Here is a 20,256-nt window from a genome sequence, read left to right as displayed (position 1 = left end):
GATAGTATATACTAAGTTTTGTTTTTTTATGTGTGTTCACATTCAGACAAACACCGGGGAGGAAAATGGTTCCTTTTCCACTGGTGTCTGTCCCCTGAGGGTTAGGACACAAAGATATCTATGTACAAGGCATCATTGAGCATGGTGAGTGAGTCTAGAAAAGATATAGAGAGTGTTAGATAGGAGTACACAAAAGTGAGAGGGCCCTGGGGTGTATTATCTTATATTTCTGTAGTGAGAGGGTAAGGGTCTTCCAAACGGGAATGTGAGCTACATGGAGCAGGTGGGAAGGCGGAGCTTGCAGGATCCTCAGGAGGGAGCATTCATCTATCTTGTTGATCAGGAGTAGGCTGAGAGAGACTCCCTGGAGGTGTGAAGGACAGTCTGTATCCTTTTTTTTTTTTAATTATTATTTTTATTTGTAAGCCAATCCTAATTAATCTTTTCCAACCTGGCTTAAGCTGTAAAATCTCTTTGTGTCTTTCTTCTCCAGCAATCATTTTCTTACCCTGCACCCATCTAGGAAGGTGAGAGGACTTTTTTGAAGACAGGCATTCGGGATTTATCAGAAATATAAGACATGTTACTCTCAGAAGTGGTGACTTGGATACTTGTCATATAATCTGAATAGTTGCTCCTGTGGCGGTAGTGCTCCCTTGATTGACAGAGAAAGAAACAAATACATGGCTCACGTGAAATTTTGTGTCTCTCCTGGTCATAGTTCAAACACGTGCCGTCATCACGGGGACTCACAGATCTGCTGAGTTGCGGTTGTCCCTGTGCTGAGCAGACAGCACACTTTTCCTAAGCAGCCAAGTGCCTCCCAGGAAGCGAGGCCAACCTACCATTAAATCAATTGCCTGACAAAGCTGAGCTCAGAAATGTTTCACCGGCCAAGTCCGGGGGCACCGAAACCAGCAAGGCCTGCCGATGGCTCTGTTCTTTCCTTTCTACCTCTCTCTTCTCACTCCAGATAGCAAAACTCATCAACTGAAAGTAAAACTGAATGTCTCCCATTCCACTGGGCTGACATGGACTTGGAAAAGTGGAAATAATATAGAAATTCTTATTATCCACTTGTTATTATTCACTTATATTCCATTTGGCTGGTCTGGAACTTTTGGCAATCCTCCTGCCTCTCCTCCCTGAATGCTGGTATTATACATACCATCACATCCAGCCTAGAGTTCTGGTTCTTTTTTTTTTTTTAAGAAAATGTGGTAACTATACACAATGGAGTACTACTCAGCAGAGAAAAACAATGACAGCATGAAATTTGCAGGCAAATGGATGGAAGTAGAAAATATCATCCTGAGTGAGGTAACCCAGACCCAGAAGGACAAACATGGTATGTACTCACTTATAAGTGGATGCTAGATGTAAAGCAAAGAACAATCAGACTGCAACCCATAGATCCAGGGAGGCTACATAGCAGAGGGACCCTAGGATGACTGTGACTTATAGTAAGTTTTGGTTTTACTCAATCACTGGGCAAACATCAGTGAAACATTCCACTATTAGGATAAGAATTTGTACTGTATCAAGCTGATGATAGAAAATAAAATAACATAAAATAAAAAAAAATTATTTATTTATGTTTATGAGTGCTTTATCGGTATGTACACCTTTATGCCAGAAGAGGGCATCAGATCCTACTTTAGATAGTTGGGAACCACTATGTGGTTGGTGGGAATTGAGCAACTCAGGACTTCAGAAAGAGCAGTCAGTACTCTTAACTGCTGAGTCATCTCTCCAGCCCCAAAGTTCTTGTTTTTTTGTTTTTAACTTCACTCTACAGCCCAGGCTGGCCTCGAACTCACAGAGATCCGCCTGCCTCTCCTTCCTGACTCCTAAGTGCTGGGATTAACAGTGCCCGGCTTTTTTTTTTTTTTTTTTTTTTTTTTTTAGTTATGATTCTTAAATTTGACTGACAATTTGTAGAGAGGTTGGGAAAAACGCTCAGACAGATTTCTGAACAGGGTAGACATTCCTAATATTACTACAAAGGAAGAAAAATATGGATTCAAGTGATACTTTCTTGTGGAATATTATTTTAGGATGTGTTACATTTGTTTATGCTGTGGAACATTTGTTTAATGATGCAAAGATGTGTTGCATTCTTTTTTTTTTTTTTTTTTTGTATGTGGAGCTGAGGATCGAACCCAGGGCCTTGCGCTTGCTAGGCAAGCGCTCTACCACTGAGCTAAATCCCCAACCTCGTGTTGCATTCTTTTATGTTGCATTTGTTTAACTCTGAAGCTGTGTCACTTTGCCTGTCTAAAACACCTGATTGATCTAATAAAGAGCTGAATGGCCAATAGCAAGGCAGGAGAAAGGATAGGCGGAGCTGGCAGGCAGAGAGGATAAACAGGAGAAAAAGAGGGACCAGGAAGCAAGAGATTATCAAGGAACAAGAAAAGTAGAGGTCGGCCACACAGCCAGCCACGGAGTGAGACTGAAAGTAAGATACACAGAAATAAGAGAAAGGTAAAAACTCAGGGGCAAAAGGTAGATGGCATAATTATAGTTAAGAAAAGCTGGCTAGAAATAAGCCAAGCTAAGGCCAGGTATGTATAAGAAAGAATAAGTCTCTGTGTGTGATTTATGTGGGGGCTGGGTGGTGGGCCTCTCAAAACAGCCAAAAAAGCAAAAGAGTTAAAATCAACCAACAACACCTTTTTCCCCTTTAAAGAGCTTGGACAAATTGGATACAACAAAGGTCAACCTGAAATCTAAAAATGAGTGGTCATCATCAACCGAGTTTCATGCTGCTCATGGTTTTTGGTCCTGGTGTTTGTTCCTTTTGAAGTAAGATGTGTTGACCCTCTCTAATTTTTTGTGTGTCTGTTTTATTTGATATGTAGCCTACATTGGTCTTGAACTCAGAATCTCCTGCCGTGTGCAAGGTGAGATTCTAGTGTGAGCCACCATGGCCTGTCCAAGTGAAGCTAACTTGTCTGACGTTACCTGAGCCTCAGCTGCTGAGGTGCCACTTAGGATAGGTTGCCTTGAGGCAGCCTTTTAATTTTCCTTTTTTCAGTGCTGGGGAGGAATCACAGCCTCATGCATGTTAAGCCAGGCCTCTACCACTGAGTTATACTCCAAACCCTCCTGGGCTGTTTTCTGTTAAGACATTTTAAGACAGGGTCTTACATCTTCCAGGCTGGGCTTGAGTTTACTAAGTAATCCATATTGCCAGCCTGACTTTGAACTTCCGACCTTTCTACCTTGCCTCCACCTCCTGAGGGTTGAGTCACAGTTGTGTACCACCATGCCTAGTGTTTGTGGTGCTGAGTTTCGAACTCAAGGCTTTGTGCATGCTAAGCTAGCACTTTACCAACTGAGCTTGACTTCTAGCTCCTAGATAACTGAGGTGGGGGCATGGTGGTTGCACCCTTTTAACCCCAGCACTCAAGATGCAGAAGCAGGAGGACCCCTATGAGTTCAAGGGCAGCCTGATCTACATAGGGAATTCTAAGCCAGCCACAGCTACACAGTGAGACCCTGTCTGGGAAAACAAAATAACAACAATAGCAACAAAAATGACAACCAGCACATCTCGATGGCATAAGAAACTCCTAAGTGCTGTAGGGAATACAGTGATAAAAATGCAGTTGCTGCCTTCAAAGACTTCTTCAACATGATGAGTAAAACAAAGCGCTCATATAAGCACCCAGCTAAACCATAAAGCAAAAAAGAAATAAGCACTCAAAGGCTAAGTAGTAGGTGGAAGGGAGATGTGGGAACCAGGGAGATCGTGTAAGACAATTTTGAAGTAGGATCTGGCAGCATAGTGCCATGTGTCCAGTATAGAAGTTGAAGGAATAAACCTAAGGTCGTAGAGAACTTTTCTTGAGACAAGGTGTTAATGTCCAGTTTTAACTGGCCTAGAACTCATTATATATAGACCAGGCTGACTCCAAGTAATAGAGATCAGCCTGCCTCTGCCCCCCCCCCCCCCCAGTTTTGGGACTAAGGCATATGCCACCGTGCTGAGCTTGCCTGTATAACCCTGGGCTGACCTTGAATTCACAATCCTTGCTCAGTCTCCAGGATGCTGGGCTTACAGGTGAGCTCCTACTCATTGCTAGAGAACAGAGTTCTTGGGAGCTCTAAATGTTCCCGAAGAAGAAATCTTGATGGAAAATGGCCTTGATTTCAACAATTTCTTACATTACTTGCTTCCCTGAACATGGCTCTTCTTCCCACTGACTCCTTTCTCCTAGGTTCTGGCCCAGAGTTCTCTCCTCCATTGATCCCATGTCTTCTGCTCTTAGATTAAAGACTGAGACTTTAGGGATCTCCATTAGTTTTGGAGTTCACTGTGTAGGGTCAGGGTCACAGCAAAGCTGCCTTGTCATCTTACCTCTGTCCCTTACGGTGAAATTAGGGATACCTCAAGCTACATAACCTTTCCTCTTCTGGGTCAGACAACTCTGTTGTTGACAGTCGGTGTTTTACCTAGCCCCACAACCCTCAACCTTGTAAAGCACTGTTTAATCTTATAGGCTTGTTTTGGACAAATGAACTTGAAAGATATTTAATATCTTCTCATCCTATCTTGTGTGTAGAAAGAATTGTGTTAAAGACCTCACCATAAGTCATGAAAATGGGCTCTTGGGAATAGAGTTCCTCTGAATCTTTTTGTTTGTTTTTAAAGATTTATTTATTATGTATACAATGTTCTGCCTGCATGTATGCCTGCACACCAGAAGAGGGCACAAGGTCTCATTTTAGATGGTTGTGAGCCATCATGTGCTTGCTGGGAATTGAACTCAGGACCTCTGGAAGAGTAGTCAGTGCTCTTAACCTCTGACCCATCCCTCCAGTCCTTGTTTTTGTTTTCTGAGACAGGGTTTCTCTGTGTAGCTTTGGAGCCTGTCCTGGAATTAGCTCTGTAGACCAGGCTGGCCTTGAACTCACAGAGATCCTCTCACCTCTGCCTCCAGAGTGCTGGAATTAAAGGCCTGAACCACCACTGCCCAGCCTCTGAATCTTTTACTAGATACCCTCCCTTGTCCCCAAAAAGTGAAGATGAGTTTGTCTTTAAGGAATCTAGAGAAAAGGGTACCTAGAACATCATTTCTTTGGACTTGGCTTGGGATATCACTTATGTGTTTTGTGGGTGGGGTTTGCTATGACAAGGTCTCGTCTAGGGTGGATTCAAACTCCTGGGCTAATATGTCACCCTGCTTCAGCCTCCCGAGTAGCTAGGACTATACAGTCAGATGGCACTACACGAGATGCTACACGTTTGGACGAGAGTCTTTTGACCAGATCTATTGATAGTCCAGTGCTACAATGCCAGCTCCCTTCTCATTCCCATCCCCTCTACACGTGCTCCACAGGCAGGAGCTGTTACTATGGAAATGTATTATTTTTAAAAACAGACAGCCCTGGGCTTGGGAAATATCTCGAGAACAAACCCACGCAAGCAAGGAGGTTAATAGAGGGGGTTCCTGAATCCTAGCTCCAAGGGGACGATGGAAATGTTCTATTCTCAACCTTTACCAGATTTAGGGTGCATTTTCCTCGCCGTTGATATTAGCTGGACTTTTGCCAGGCACCTCTCTCTGAGAGGAATACCTAACCCCTCCTTATCCAGGGCCTAGCTTCAGCCAAGGAATAAGACCAGAAGCTGCTGAGCCAGGTATTAGAAGTGGGTGGTGATTTCCACAGGGACCAACTCATTCTTAACCCCACAGGCGGCCAACCTGTAGAAATCTAAGAAGCGTAAGGGAAAACAGGCGGTATCTCAGATTAAGTGAAGTTCCCTAGCCCGGTACTGAAGGGGTGCGCCCGGATTTCAGGGCGGGGCGGTTAAGGTCTCCGCCTATTTCCATCCCGGAACCCTCTACGTGTACAGCTCCAGCCCCTGCCCTCCTCCAGCTCTGAGCGCCTGGCTGGCTAGGCCCCGCCCGGTGCGGGCGCGGCTCCTTTAAGGGCGGGTGGGGGCGGGGCGCTGGCGGTGTTGTCAGTGTCAGTCTGCGCACGCAGCCCTCCCGGAGCCGGTGCCGGCCCGCGAGCCCCGGTGTCTCTGCAGACCGGTCCCCGCCCGGGTCCGGCGGGTCCCGCGCCGTGGGAGGAGTCGGATGCTAGCTGGCGACTAGCTGGGGTCACACCACCGGACCTAGCGACCCGGATCCCCGGCTACGGAGACAGAGCCCAAGCGTCGCGACCCCGGAGGACCTCTTCTCTATCCGTGGCACCCACTGGTCCTGGGATCTCCGTGGCGCCGGAGAACCCCGGAGCCCGAGCGCTCAGCCCCGGGGGAGCTCGCCCACGCCCCGCGGCCCGCCCGGGCCATGCTCCCCCGGGGCAGCGGCTGAGCCCAAGCCGGGACCTGAGCCCGCGGGAGCATGGATCCGGGCTGGGGGCAGCAGGACGTGGGCTGGGCGGCCCTGCTGGTCCTCTTCGCCGCCTCGCTGCTCACGGTATTGGGCTGGCTGCTGCAATATGCCCGGGGTTTGTGGCTGTCGCGGACTGGTGGGGGCCAGAACTCCCGACCCACCTCAGCCGCGGAGCCTGGGGGTTCACTCCGCGAGCTGGGTGTGTGGCGTTCGCTGCTGCGTCTGCGGGCGACCCGGACCGGCGCCTCTGAGGAAGCTGGCGTCCGGGGCCTCCTGGTTTCGCTCTTTGCCTTCAAGTCTTTCCGGGAGAACTGGCAACGAGCTTGGGTGCGAGCCCTGAATGAGCAGGCCTGCAGGGACGGGGTGAGTCGCATGCAGTCCCTGTGTCGTCCCTTCAGCTTTGCCCCTTCTAGGGAAAAGCCTGCTCATGTTAGGAGGGCTGGATTAGGGCTGGGGATCAACTAGAGAACCCCGTAGCTTTCTCTTTCCAATCACAGAAAAGCGTGCAGGTGAGGCTGGGGGTAATTAAGAGTCCAGTTATGTACCCAATTTTCTATTTTTCTGTGCAAGGTACTCCGGTTCCAAAGCTAGTACAAGTTACTGTTCTCATAGCAACGCTAATCCGTGTGCCTGAGGGCACTTCCGCCTAGACTGGGCTGGCTAGCCCAAGAGAGACAGGTGCACCTGCAGAAGGAATTTGCCTGGTCCTCATACCACCACACCCAATTAAGATTTCATGCTCCCAAATCCTGGTGGTCAGGTAGATCCCCCCAAGGTTAACTGAATCGTTTCTTCATCTATCAGCAATTTAACTACTACAATCAAACATATTCTCTTCCTCCAGGCTGGCTTCCAGTGTAGTGTTGAAAGGAAAGGATTTCAGTTAGAGGGCATATTGATAACCAATGTCCTTTCTAATAAATGAACTTGGGCTGCCCCTTGAGGGTCAGTCATAAACCAGCTCAGCCTCCCTCTGCCAGTTGCACCATGGGCGTCTGGCCTCCCAGGAAGTGGGTAGGAAGCAGTCATGAGACTGAGGTTGGATGGAAGGCAGAGGTCTCCCTTTTCTGGCCCAGCAACATCTCCTGGCCCCCCAGTCTATCAGCTCCTTTCTCAGAGGCTTCTCTGTTTCCAGCCATAAGAGCTTGGAGGCTTTGCCCTGTTCATCCAGATGCCTGGAGTCAGAAGTGGCTCCATGAAGTTGTCTTGTTTCTCCTTCCCAGCTGGCAGCTGAAAGCCAGGTGACATCTGTCAGTTTACACATTGAACCTACCCTTCCAACCTGGCTCTTCCTGTACTTTGTCCCTGGGTCAGAAGCACCTCCCTGGGACAGCTGACTCAGCTGGACATTGGCCTCTCTTGCAGGGGGGAGGGAGGAGATCCAGATTCTAAGCGCTCATCTCCTATCCACTTTGGCACAACTTTTGAAGACGACAGCTGCCATAGCAGGGAAGTTGCCCTGGCAGGGAAAGTGAGCGAGCCCTGTGAATTGGTTTTCTCTGTCTCAAGCCTCGCTAACCCAGGCTGTGCCCCTCCCCAGTTCTTCCACCCGCTCTCCACTGCTGCAGGAGAATTAGGGGGTGGCTCTTTTGAGAGCTAAGCAGCTTTCTGCTCCCTAATACCATCCTGATGTCCGCCTTAAGGAATTAACCAGGCCTGGGACCCTTGAACCCTCCCTCAAAGCTTGCTTCTCTTCCCAGCGCTTCTGATCAAGTTTCCCCAAGCCATGCTGTTAGTCTTCATTTCTAAGAATTTAGGCGGATGTGACCATTCACATCCTATGTATTTGTGAAAACGCCTAGTCTTGGTTCTCCATCTTATTTACAGTAAATGACACAACCATTTTCACCCTTAGCTCAGCCCTGCCCAGCAACAGATGGCAACGAACATGTCAATTGTTGTTATCTACCTTTATTTGTGATTAGAAAATTAGAGTGAAGAGTTAGGGACAACAGGGAGGTTCCTGGGATTTAAAGAGGTATCCAGGGTTCAAGGCAAACTCCCCTCCAAGGGATTCTAGCATCCAGGTTCTCAGCAGCCGCTTAGAAGCTGCAGATCCCCGGAGATGGGGTGGGGGGGCCTTAAGAGGAATGCCTTCTATTCTGACGTCCTGAGCCAAGGAGGGGCCCAAGGCCAGCCTGTAGCTGAGGCCTCTGCGGTGCTAGAGGCCGGCCAGCAGTGGAGTAGACCAGCTCCACAGACTTGATCTTGTTGTGCCCATATTACTTCCTCAGAGCTCCATCCAAATCGCCTTTGAGGAGGTACCCCAACTCCCACCCAGAGCCAGCATTAGTCATGTGACCTGCGTAGACCAATCAGAGCGTACCATGGTAAGGGTCTGGTGGGCACAACCTGATTGGGCCAGAGGGGGGTTGATCCCAAGGTTCCCTATAGTCTGAGGGTTCTTAAGTTTGAGTTTCTATGTGCCTTAAGGATCTAAGGATTTGTTTCTAGAGGTCTAAGAATCTCACTGAAGTGATGGCAAAGTGTGTGTGTGTGTGTGTGTGTATGTGTGTTTCTGTGGGGAGGAGTTTTTAGCTTTTATCTAATTCATTAAGAAGCTTAGGGCTCCCAAAGGGTGAAATCCCAAGGAAAACAGAAATGGGGAAGGGTCTCTTGAACCATTGTAGGGCACAGTAGAGCAAGGTAAGCATCCTCTTCAGTGCCTGATGCTGCCTCCCTGTCACAGGTGCTGCACTGCCAGCTCTCTGCTGAGGAGGTGTGCTTCCCAGTCTCTGTGACCCAGCAGTCCCCCGCTGCCGTCTCCATGGAGACCTACCACGTCACTCTGACACTGCCACCAACACAGGTGGAGGGAAATGTGGGAAACTGAGTTGGGCAGAGGACAGTTGAGTTGACCCAGCGTTTTTTTCCTTTGGATGGAATTTGGGAAGGAAGGGTCCTGAGGAGTTAGGATTAGAATGAGGCAGGTCATTCTAATCCTTTTATTCTTGTCTCTAGTTGGAAGTCAGCCTGGAGGAAATCCCTGATGAGGGGCTGCTGGTGTCCTGGGCCTTCACTGACCGCCCAGATCTCAGCCTAACGGTGCTTCCTAAGCTGCAGAGCAGGGAGGTAAGAAGGGGGCAGGCAGAGAAGAGACTGAACTAGCAATGAAGCAGAGCACGGGCTCCACCTCTTCTCCTCTCCACAGAGAGATGAGGAACAAGCAGAACTTTCAACAGTTGAGGAACTGATCAAGGATGCTATAGTCAGCACTCAGCCTGCCATGATGGTCAACCTCAGGGCCTATTCTGCCCCAGGAGGCCTGGTGAGTATTTGTATGTATCCCACCTCCAGGATCCTATATCAGGATTATTGCTCTTTTTACCTCCTTCTGCTCTTAGGTACCCAGTGAGAAGCCACCCATGATGTCTCAGGCCCAGCCATCCATCCCCAGACCTACACGATTATTCTTAAGGCAGCTTCGAGCATCTCACCTGGGAAGTGAGCTGGAAGGTGAGAACTCCATTGCCTGGGGTTGGGGATTTAGCTCAGCAGTAGTGCACTTGCCTAGCAAGTGCAAGGTCCCGGGTTTGGTCCTCAGCTCCAGAAAAAACAAACGAACAAACGAACAAACAAGAACTCCGTCACCCTTGCAATAGGTACAGGCAGCCCCTTCCCCTCTGCCAACGACACAATTTCTCTGCTCCTTAGACTTTGTGTCTTCTGCCTGAGCGTTCTCTAACTTCTGGTTCCTTATAGGTACTGAGGAACTGTGCTGTGCTGCTGAGCTTGACAACCCCATGCAACAGAAGTGGACCAAACCCATGAAGGCTGGTCCTGAGGTGGAATGGGCAGAGGATCTGGCACTGTAAGTCATACCCTGCTCCCAGCCCCTGTTCCCACAGGCAGTCGGGATGAAGAAACCTTTCCAAGCTAGTCTTGGCATGAATCAGCCAATCCTGCTTTCAGTAGCCTTTAGTGTAGACCTCTATCTATCGTATGCCAGGTCCCTGGGGTAGAGGTAAGATAGAGCCTACCTCTGGGTAGGTCACAGGCCTGAAGCAGAGACAGATGTACCTAGGGAAGATAGTACAGTGTGCCAGTTGAGATTCATGCACAGCATACCATGCGCATGCTTAGATAGGGGAGATGAAGTCTTATGATGAATAAAGATCTAATGAGGCTTCATTTAAACCATCCCTTCAAACAGGTATAGCATTGACCAGAATGTGAAGGTCTTGGAACAGCTTGAAAAACAGGGCAGCTTCAGACTGAGAGAGCCATGGGTTGGGAGGGTGTTGGGGATGTGAGTGTCTGGCTGAGGAAAGTGGTTTCCACTCAGACTTGCTCCACACTCCTAGGAAAATGGACAACTTGGAGGACAGGACAGTCTGGTTGGAGCCCTGGTGCCATCTCATTTACCCACGTCTCTCTTTCTGACCCACTGACTCAAGGGTGGGGTTAGTTTGCTAAGCCCCTTCTTCCCTAACCTGTCCATCCTCTTTTGGCCTCCAGGGATCTGGGTCCCCAGAGCCGGGAGCTGACCCTCAAAGTGCTCAGGAGCAGCCGTTGTGGAGACAGTGAGTGTGGGGCAGGAGGGGCGCTCCAGAGTGGGTGCCCGCAGGTCCTGCTCACGGGCCCAGCTCACTGTGTCACCTTTGTGTGCAGCTGAACTCCTTGGCCAAGCCACCCTGCCCGTGGGCTCACCCTCGAAACCCCTGTTACGAAGACAGGTGTGCCCATTAACTCCAGGGCCAGGGAAATCCCTGAGCCCAGCAGCCACCATGACGGCAGAGGTGAGAGGCGACCGCTTTGGAGGATGGGTAGACCTAGGCTGGGCAGTCTCTGGGATGCTAACCCCTTGCTCTCTCCTCACCGTTGGGCAGCTGCACTATGAGCAGGGCTCCCCTCGGAACCTGGGCACACCCACCTCCTCCACCCCTCGCCCCAGCATCACACCTACCAAGAAGGTTGAGCTGGACCGGACCATCATGCCCGATGGCACCATCGTCACCACTGTTACGACTCTCCAGTCCCGGCCCCGTGTAGATGGCAAATTAGGTAAAAGGGGGTTAGTTCTAGTCAGGGCCTTCGGCTATAGTCCTCTGCCTGGGGATGGGGGGTGGAAAGCCATAATGGCAGCACATCTTGTTTCCTGCTGTCCCGTTCTGATCTCACTGCTGCCTCATCTTTGTCTCTGGAACCTTCCCTCGTACCTCTCCATCCCATCAGCCATCCGCTCGCTCACCATTTGGTCCTTTGGAATCTGCTAGTTCCTCTTGCTCTAAATCCCCTTCTTTCCTTGCATCTAACCCCAAATGTCGAATTGTCCCACCTCCTCCACTCCCAACCCTATGTGGCCTCTGGGCTCTTCCAGCAAACCGGGGGGGAAGGGGGGTTCTGTGACATTTTTCGATCTCCAGGGGCCCCTAAACATTCTCCATATATGTTTGGTATCTCCCTATACCCTCAAGTGGGCCCCGTGGTGCTTACCCACACTGTCGTTGGTTCCTCTAGCATCTTTTCCGTTTGTACAGCATCTTCTTAATCACCCTTGTGATTAATCCCCCTTAATCATCCTTGCCCTCTGAGTCAACCAAAGTCTGCACACCTCAATAAAGATAGTAGGGGCGGGGACCATTCTAAAAGCACTTCCCAGCTCACTCCCCCTCCCCCACCCACCAGACTCCCCCTCCCGCTCCCCGTCCAAGGTGGAGGTGACTGAGAAGGCGACAACCGTGCTGAGCGAGAGCAGCGGCCCCAGCAACGCCTCCCCCAGCAGCAGCCGTGAGTGGGGAACTGGGGAACGGGGATAGGTGAGCGCGGTGGAGCAAGAGGAGTTTGAGTCCAAGAAGTCAGGTAGAAGTCAAGCAATGTATTCCCTGTATCCCCCAGCAGGGGAGAGCCACCTTTCTAATGGATTGGACCCAGTAGCAGAGACAGCAATTCGCCAGCTGACTGAGCCCAGTGGGCGGGCAGCCAAGAAGACACCCACCAAGCGCAGCACGCTCATCATCTCTGGTGTTTCCAAGGTAACAGAGCTCCAGAGAGAGCTAAGAAGGGGAGAAAGCCCTAATGGGTCGTTCTTGCCCATTAAAATCTGTCCCTCCTGGCAGGTGCCCATCGCTCAGGACGAGTTGGCACTGTCCTTGGGTTATGCGGCTTCTCTGGAAGCCTCAATGCGAGACGATGCAGGACCCAGTGGTGGTCCTTCATCACCTCCCTCAGACCCGTCAGCCACATCCCCAGGACCCCTCGATGCCCTCTCCAGTCCCACAAGTGTCCAGGAAGCAGATGAGACGACACGTTCAGACATTTCTGAGAGGCCATCCGTGGATGATGTTGAGTCAGAAACAGGGTCTACTGGTGCCCTGGAGACCCGAAGCCTCAAGGATCACAAAGGTGGGGAGCAATGGACAAATCATCCCCCTACTTGCTTTTCTGAGGGGTAAGGCTGAGACAGAGTCTGGCCTGGAACTCAACCATGTAGCCCAGGCTAGCCTCAAACTTGAACTAATTCTTTGCCTCAGTTTCCCAAGTGCTAAATTCTAGGCATGGGCCACCACACTATCTCAGCTGTCTAGTGCTTTTGTATATCACCATATTGTCACCGCAGTCCTACTAGACGCTCGAGGACATGGTAGACTCAGCTAACTTGTCTTCAAGGGCCAGGCAAACTCAGGTAGAGCAAGGAACTTGGTGCTCAGTTCCTAGCCTGGGTGTGACCACCTGGAGTGACAGCAGGGAAGTCACCATGTTTGCCTTCTTCCCGAGCTGACAGGCTTGTCACTTGTTTTTGGTGTTTGAAGACAAGGTCTCATGTAGTCCAGGCTGGCTCAAACTTGCTCTAGACCCAAAGTTGGACTTAAATATCTGATCTTCATGCCTCCACCTCCCAGTTGTTAAGATTATAGGTAGGCACCAACATGTCCAGCCATTCTTGTTTTAATTATGACATTTATTTATTTTAGTGTTTGTGTGTGTGTGTGTGTGTGTCTCCTTCTATCACGTAGGTCCCTGGGATTGAGCTGTAGCTGTCATGTTTGGCAGCAAACACTTTTACCTGCTGAAACATCTTTAACAGTTTTTTAAAAATGTGTATGGGTGTTTTGCCTACATGCATATCATTACCTCACATGTGTGCCTGGTGCCAAGGAGGTCAAAAGAGGTTGTTGGATCCCATGGACCTGGAGTTATGGACAGTTATGATCTGCTATGTGAAAATGCTGGGAATCAAACCTTGGTCCTTTGGAAGAGCAGCAGGTGCTCTTAACCACTGAGCCATCTCTCCAGTGCCCTGCTGAGATATATGCTTACTCTTGTTTAGTTTTTGCTTTTGTTTTGAAACAGGGTCTCACACTATATCCAAGGTTGGCTTGGAACTCACTGGTCCCTCCCACTGCCGCCTTTTACTCTGTATCCCCAGTTGCTTGGATATAAGAAATTCTACTCCATGCCAGCCTAAAAGTTGTTCCTCTGGGCTGGGTGTGGCAGCACACATCTTTAATCCCAGCATTCAAGAGGCAGAGGCAAGTGGATCTGTAAGTTCAAAGCCAGTTTGGCAGAGAATACGCAGTGAGACCTTGTCTCAGAGAGAGAGAGAGAGAGAGAGAGAGAGAGAGAGAGAGAGAGGAGAAAAGAAAAGAAAAGAAAAGAAGATTGTTCCTCTGAGCCAGGGATGGTGGCACTTATAACCCCAGCATTAGGGGCTGGAGCAGGATTTTGAGTCAAGGCCAGTTCACAGGCCACCTATTGAGACTATCAAGGAAGGGAGGAAGGAATCATTCTCCCTCTGGTGGTGACTCAGGCTGCAAACAGAATTCCTGACTTCAAAGGACAGAGTTTGCTGTTGTGAGCCTTCATCCTTGACCAGGAAGCCTGAGAGCTGTGGTCTATTTGTGATGTAAAAGCTAGTGTGGTCATGCATGCTGTGATCTCAGTACTGGAAAGTCTATGGCAAGAGGATGGCTGTGAGTTTAAGATCAGCCTGGCTTGCATAATGTGTTCAAGGCCAGCTTGGGCTACACACCCAGAATCCGCCTCAGATAAAACTATCGACAAAATTCAATTTGTGGCTTGCATCACTTCTTGAGATAATGGAGTTTTTAAGTTCAAAGCCTACTGTGTAAGCACCTTTTTCTTTCTTAGAGACCCATATTTACCTCTGAGGTTTTGAGACTCCCCACTGCTCACACCCTGGAATGCAGTGTGTTATTCCATCTTTCCTTTTATGATTTATAGGCTTTGAGGAATCCTCTCTGTACAGCCTTTGTCTTTCCACAGGAGGCTGAGTCCCAGCGTGTTCTCCCAGAGCAGCAGCAGCCCTACCCCTGTTATTCCTCCTGGGATAGGGTCAGAGGCGCACACAGATCCATCCCCCAGAATGTTGTGCCTTCCTCAATCCGGATGGGTACAGCTCATGTGTGCTTCCAGATTCTTTCCCGGGAAAGTCAGGCGTTAGGCAAGAGACTTTGCGTCCTTCATCTTCTGTCCTATCATCCCAAGTCTTTTCTCCATCCTCACCTCGTCCAGTGCCCCGCCGTCTGCCTCAGTTTCCCTTCTTCCCCACAGTGAGTTTCCTGCGAAGTGGCACTAAGCTCATCTTCCGCCGGAGGCCCCGACAGAAGGAAGCTGGTCTGAGCCAGTCACACGATGACCTCTCCAACACGTCGGCCACACCTAGTGTCCGGAAGAAGGCTGGCAGCTTTTCTCGTCGCCTTATCAAGCGGTTTTCCTTCAAATCCAAACCCAAGGCCAATGGCAACCCCAACCCCCAGCTCTGAGAGCCCTCCTGAACTAGGAGAGGGCAAGAGTTCTCTCGGTCCACTCCCCACATCCCCTTCTGTACCCCTTCCTGGATTCCCAGTGCTGGGGCGCGGAAGGCCCTCGGGTTCTGAGAAGCCCCGGCACTCTGGGCTGTGGGGTAAATTGGAAGGATGCTTGACATGGGAAGCATTTGAGAGGCGGGCACTCGTTGCTGTGGACATAGAAGAGAGTTTGGCAGCTGGGGGTAAGAGGCAGGCTCTGTCTGGGCGTGCTCGGACATTCTTCAGAAGCCTGTGCCCTCCGCTGGTATGTCCCCAGGGAGGAGCCCCAGGGCACTCATCTCTCTCTCTCTCGGCAGACCCCTCTCCCATATTTATTCTCTTTTCTATTTATGTGTGTGGTCTAGGACCCTTGGCAGACATGCTAGAGGGTGTCTCTCCCAGGTGACCCTTTTCTGTCCCAGGAGAGTAAGGCAATTTCCAGGAGGGGTTTCTACACCTCTCTTGGGGGTCCGCACTTAGACCAGCACCAATGTCTGTCTCAGAAAGACATTGGCAGATCATAGGAAGCCGGGCTAATGCCCGGGATGGGGGGCAGGTACTCCCCACCTCCCTACCTCCCACACTGCTCCTCTCCTCTCCTTCCCCTTTATTACCATTTTGTACTTGATGCCTTCTCCATGAGCAGTGGCTCATTTAGGAGGAGGGAGCCAGGAAGCGGGTAGGAAGCCTTCTCTAGAGAGGTAGCTTTAGGAGCTTTAAAGACAGTCTGATCATAGAACAAGGTTGCACCTCTGTGTGTTGGGGGATGATGATGATGTCCATTGCTGTGTGATGGCTTGGAACTTAACTTATTTAATTAAAGTCAAATTGGAGTTTATAACGAGAACCGCTGTTTATCCTTTGAAAAGCAAACAGACAGTGGGGCTGTGGGACTGATAGTGTAGGAGGACCATCGGCATTGACCCCGGTAGTGAGGTAGGACAGAAGACAAAGACCTCCAGAGGACAGAGAGACATGCAGAGAGGGCTGAGTGACAAGAATCTGAAAAGCCAAGTTTGCACACCAAAGTTAATCAGCCAGTTTGCTTGTCTTCTTGTCTCAAACAGGCTGCTCTTTCGAGGACATGATGGAGTTCAGAGTGTGGACTCTGGGACTGAACTATTTTGATCTGAGACCCAGCTCCACTGGTTACCTTTGTGACCATGGCCAACTATGGGTGCTCAGCTGCTGGTGTTTTATCCAGAGTCTCTATGTTGCCCTGGCTGGCTTGGAACTCCTTGTAGACCAGGCTATCCTTGAACTCAGAGATTCCCCCTGCCTCTGCCTCCTGAGTGCTGGGATTAAAGGTCTGCACTAGCACACCTGGCTGTGTGCTCAGCTTTTTTTTCCCCCTGTAAAATAGGGACTATGAGCTGGGCACCTAGGTAGAGAGCACTATCTTAGCATACCCGAGGCCCTGGGTTTTATTTCTAACATCGTTTAATGAAGCAAGTGGAGCCAGGTGTGGTGGCATAAACCTCTAATGTCAGTACCTGGGAGTCAGAAGCAGGAGGATCTCTGAATTCCATGCCAGTTAGGTGAGACCCGTCCAAAAAAAAAAAAAAAAAAATCCTAAAGTTCTATTTGTGAGTTTTAGGTATATGCCTCTGTTTCCTGTCCTTTAGGATATCATACCGGACTTGAACTGGGTAAGCTGCTATAGGAGGTCGTGCAGAATGCAGAACTCATAGGCAGGAAACTAGGCCTGCCGCAAACATCTCTTTATCTGGAACAAGCTACTTCTCCTTTCTGGAGCCCAATTTCTTCACCTCTAAAATGAGAGTGTGTTGTTTGTTTTTCCATGCTTTGGCTCTTTGGGGGGCCTGCCACCCAGCTCCCAAATAAATCACACAGAGTGTTATTATTTCTTATAAATGCCCAGCCTTAGCTTGGCTTGTTTCTTGCCAGCTTTCCTTAAATTTAAACTATCCCATGTACCTTTTGCCTCTGTGCTTTTTCCTTGTCTTACTTCTGTCTATCTTTCACTCCTACTCCACGGCTGGCTGGGTGGCTGGCCCCTTCTTTTCTCCTCTTGTTCTCTTGCTCCTTCTCGATCCCTCTTTTCCCATTTTCTCCTCCTATCTATCCTCCCTGCCTGCCAGCCCCACCCATCCCTCTCTCCTGCCTCGCTATTGGCCATTCAGCGCTTTATTAGACCATCAGGTGTTTTAGACAGGCACAGTAACACAGCTGCACAGAGTTAAACAAACACAACATAAAAGAATGCAACTCATCTTTGCATCATTAAAACAAATGTTCCACAGCACAAATAAATGTAACACACCTTAAAATGATATTCTACAACAAGAGTGGCCTTGGATAATCAGGTCACTTCTAACCTTGATGTGTGACCTACTCAGGATTGGGTTTGTGAATGGACAGCATGAATTTTTTTTTTCTTTTCTTCCTTTTCCTGATACAGTGTCTTGCTATGTGGCCCACATTGGCCTTAGAGTTTCCCAGTGCTGAGAATACAGGTGTGTGCCATCATACTTGGCTGTTACTTGTTTTGTTTCAAGACAGGGTTTCTCTATGTAGCCCTGGCTGTCCTGGAACTCCGCATTTAGACCAGGCTGGCCTCGAGTTCACAGAGATCTGCCTGCCTCTGCCTCCTGAGTGCTGGGATAAAAGGCATGTGCCTCTACCACCTAGCAAGCACATGTAAACTCTCCCACTTAGTTATATCTCAAATCCCTTTTTACCTTTTAGAGATAGGGTCTAAATTACCCAGATTGGCCTTGGATTTCTCCATAGCTCCGGCTGACCTTGGTATCATCCTCTCCACCTCTCTGGTGCTGGGATTAAAGAAGAGTTCTCATGTCTGACCCAATCCATATCTTTCAATGAATGTAATGATGATGAGGGGGGGTTGCAGCTTTTAGAAAACAAATCTCAGAAAATGTCTGGATAATTCAGCCAAAATTGTGGTTTCTTCTCAATAAAAGATGCAAGTTGCCAGGCAGTGGTGGAGCACGTCTTTAATCCTAGCAGCTGGGGAGCAGAGGCAGGTGCATCTCTGTGAGCAAGTTTGAGGCCAGCTTGGTCTACGAAGTGGGTTCCAGGACAGCCAGGGATACACAAAGAAACCCTGTCTCAAAAAAAGAAATAAAAAGGGTAAAGAGTTCTGTTTTAATTTAGTCAAGTGGATCTCTGAGTTCAAGGCCAGTCTGGTCTACAGAGTGACTTCCTGGACAGCCAGGGCTACACAGAGATGTTTGTTTCCAAAAAACAAACAAACAAACAAAACAAAAAACCACTTAAAACAAACTAACAAAAGGTGAAAGTAATCTATACTAGGCAACAAGCCTTTAAATCTGGACATTATTTGTTCCTGTGTCTCACTGTGTCTACCTGACTGGCCTCCAACTCAGATCCAGAGACCCACCTGCCTCTGCCACCCACCCCCAATAGCCTAATGTTAGGATTAAAGGCATAGTTCATCACATCCTGATAATTAAAATCTGGAAGCAGATCCATAAGAATACCGAGATTTGTGCTCTGAAAATCATGTTTGAGTCCACACATCTCTGTGACAAGTTTTTTTTCATGGAAATCCTAAAATGGCTAAGGACCATTTTCAGTGCTATAAACTCTAAGTTAAAATGATGAAGTAATGCTAGAATCACAAATGTCTAAATTAATTAATATGGTTGATAAAATAACTGGGTGTGATGGCACATGCCAGCACTCTTAAGAACAAGGAGAGGTGGGGCCAAAGAGAAGGTTCAGCCAAAAAGAACGCTTGCTCCTTTTACAGAGGATCCAGGCTCAGTTACCAGCACTCACTGGGTGACTTATAACCATCTGTAACTCTAGTTCCTGGGGATCTGGTGCCCTCTTCTGGTACCAGGACACACATGATGCATATACATTTAGGCAAAACACAAATTTTGTTTTTAATTTTTGAGATGGTACTGAGGAGATAGCTCAGTGTTTAAGAGCACTGATTCCTCTTACAGAGGACCCAGGTTTGGTTCCCAGCACCCACAACCATCTGTAACTCCAATTCCAGGGGGGATCTGATACCCTCTCTTGGCCTTTGCAGGCATTGTACATATATGGTGTACATACATACATGCAGGTAAACACTCCTAGACATTAAATAAATAAATCTTAGCCAGGAGTTTAATTGCACATGCCTTTAATTGCAGCACTTGAGGGGCAGAGGCAGTCAGATCTCTGAGTTCAAGGCCAGCCTGGTCTACATGGAATAATAGGAGTGAGTCATCATGACCACAGCTGCTGGTTGTTTTTTTTTTTTTTTTTTTTTTTTTTTTTTTTAAATGCTTTTGAGATAATGTCTCACTACATTGCTTAGGCTGGCCTTGGGATCTTTGGCAGAAGACCTAGGATTACAGGTTTTGGAATACCTAGCTCAACCTGATCTATTTTTATATTGTCTTTCAACTTTATGTATGTTACACACCAAGCTTAATGTGGTGGCTGGTTTTGTGTTGTTTTTGTTTTCTGAGGTGAAGTCTCACTGTGAAACCCTGGCTGGCCTGGAACTCACTATGTAGACCAGGTTGGCCTTGAACTAACAAAGATCTACCCTTCTTCCTCCCTGTGCTGGGATTAAAAGCATGTCCATCTGCTCCTTCCCCCACCCCCAATCCCACTCCTCCCATTAATGTGTTTCCTGATTACATAAATTATATAGGTTTGTTTTCAGAAGAGATAGACATAATAATATAATAAAATATCAATCCTAATGTATATTATTATTTTTATTTTTATTATTATTATTAATTTGTGTTTTAATTTTACACATCAGCCATGGGTTCCCCTGTCCTTCCCCCTCCTTCCCCCCATCCCCTCCCCTCCATTCCCATCTCCTCCAGGGCCAAGACTCCCCTGGGGATTCATTTAAACCTGGTGGATTTGTATATTATTATTAAGATATATTATTTAACAAATGTCTTGAGCCAGGTGAAGTGGTACACACATTTATATCAGCACTCAGGAGGCAGAGGCAGGTGGATCTCCATGAGTTTAAGGCTAGACTGGTCTACATAATTAATTATAGGACAGCCAGGACTATATAATAGAAAGATCCTGTCTCAAAAAAAAAAATTTAATTAAAAAAGCGTTTTTGAGACAAGGTTTCTCTGTGTAGCCCTGGCTGTGCTGGTAACTTGCTCAAAGAGGTCCACCTG

At 48.5% G+C, this 20,256-nt stretch overlaps 1 protein-coding gene across 2 annotated transcripts; it reads left to right on the top strand.

Moving 5' to 3' along the window:
• Window positions 1-5,935: 5,935 nt before the first annotated feature.
• C2cd2l (C2CD2 like) lies at window positions 5,936-15,947 on the top strand. 2 transcript variants are annotated; one of them, XM_036193007.1, is made up of 14 exons: window positions 5,936-6,713; window positions 8,585-8,680; window positions 9,040-9,159; window positions 9,312-9,422; window positions 9,502-9,618; window positions 9,695-9,806; window positions 10,053-10,161; window positions 10,809-10,873; window positions 10,962-11,089; window positions 11,180-11,354; window positions 11,979-12,080; window positions 12,192-12,325; window positions 12,410-12,695; window positions 14,865-15,947. In XM_036193007.1, exons 1-14 carry the CDS (start codon window positions 6,360-6,362, stop codon window positions 15,074-15,076), a joined length of 2,121 nt encoding a protein of 706 aa, XP_036048900.1. In that variant the 5' UTR covers window positions 5,936-6,359; the 3' UTR covers window positions 15,077-15,947. The 2 variants fall into 2 exon arrangements, with proteins under 2 accessions (XP_036048900.1, XP_036048899.1); XM_036193006.1 differs by having other exon boundaries at window positions 12,189-12,325.
• The last annotated feature ends 4,309 nt before the right edge of the window (window positions 15,948-20,256 follow it).

The sequence above is a fragment of the Onychomys torridus genome, chromosome 7 (genome assembly GCF_903995425.1).
Source record: "Onychomys torridus chromosome 7, mOncTor1.1, whole genome shotgun sequence".
Classification (NCBI taxonomy): Eukaryota; Metazoa; Chordata; class Mammalia; order Rodentia; family Cricetidae; genus Onychomys; species Onychomys torridus.
This window is presented reverse-complemented; position numbering and strand designations above follow the sequence as displayed.

What these genes read in the sequence shown, in the direction of transcription:
- C2cd2l (XM_036193006.1), top strand. Translation starts at nt 6,360, where the DNA reads ATGGATCCGGGCTGGGGGCAGCAGGACGTGGGCTGGGCGGCCCTGCTG. An exon ending in CAGCCACCATGACGGCAGAG is followed by an intron (nt 11,090 to 11,179) that starts GTGAGAGGCGAC and finishes ACCGTTGGGCAG; the next exon opens with CTGCACTATGAGCAGGGCTC. An exon ending in AAGCCTCAAGGATCACAAAG is followed by an intron (nt 12,696 to 14,864) that starts GTGGGGAGCAAT and finishes TCTTCCCCACAG; the next exon opens with TGAGTTTCCTGCGAAGTGGC.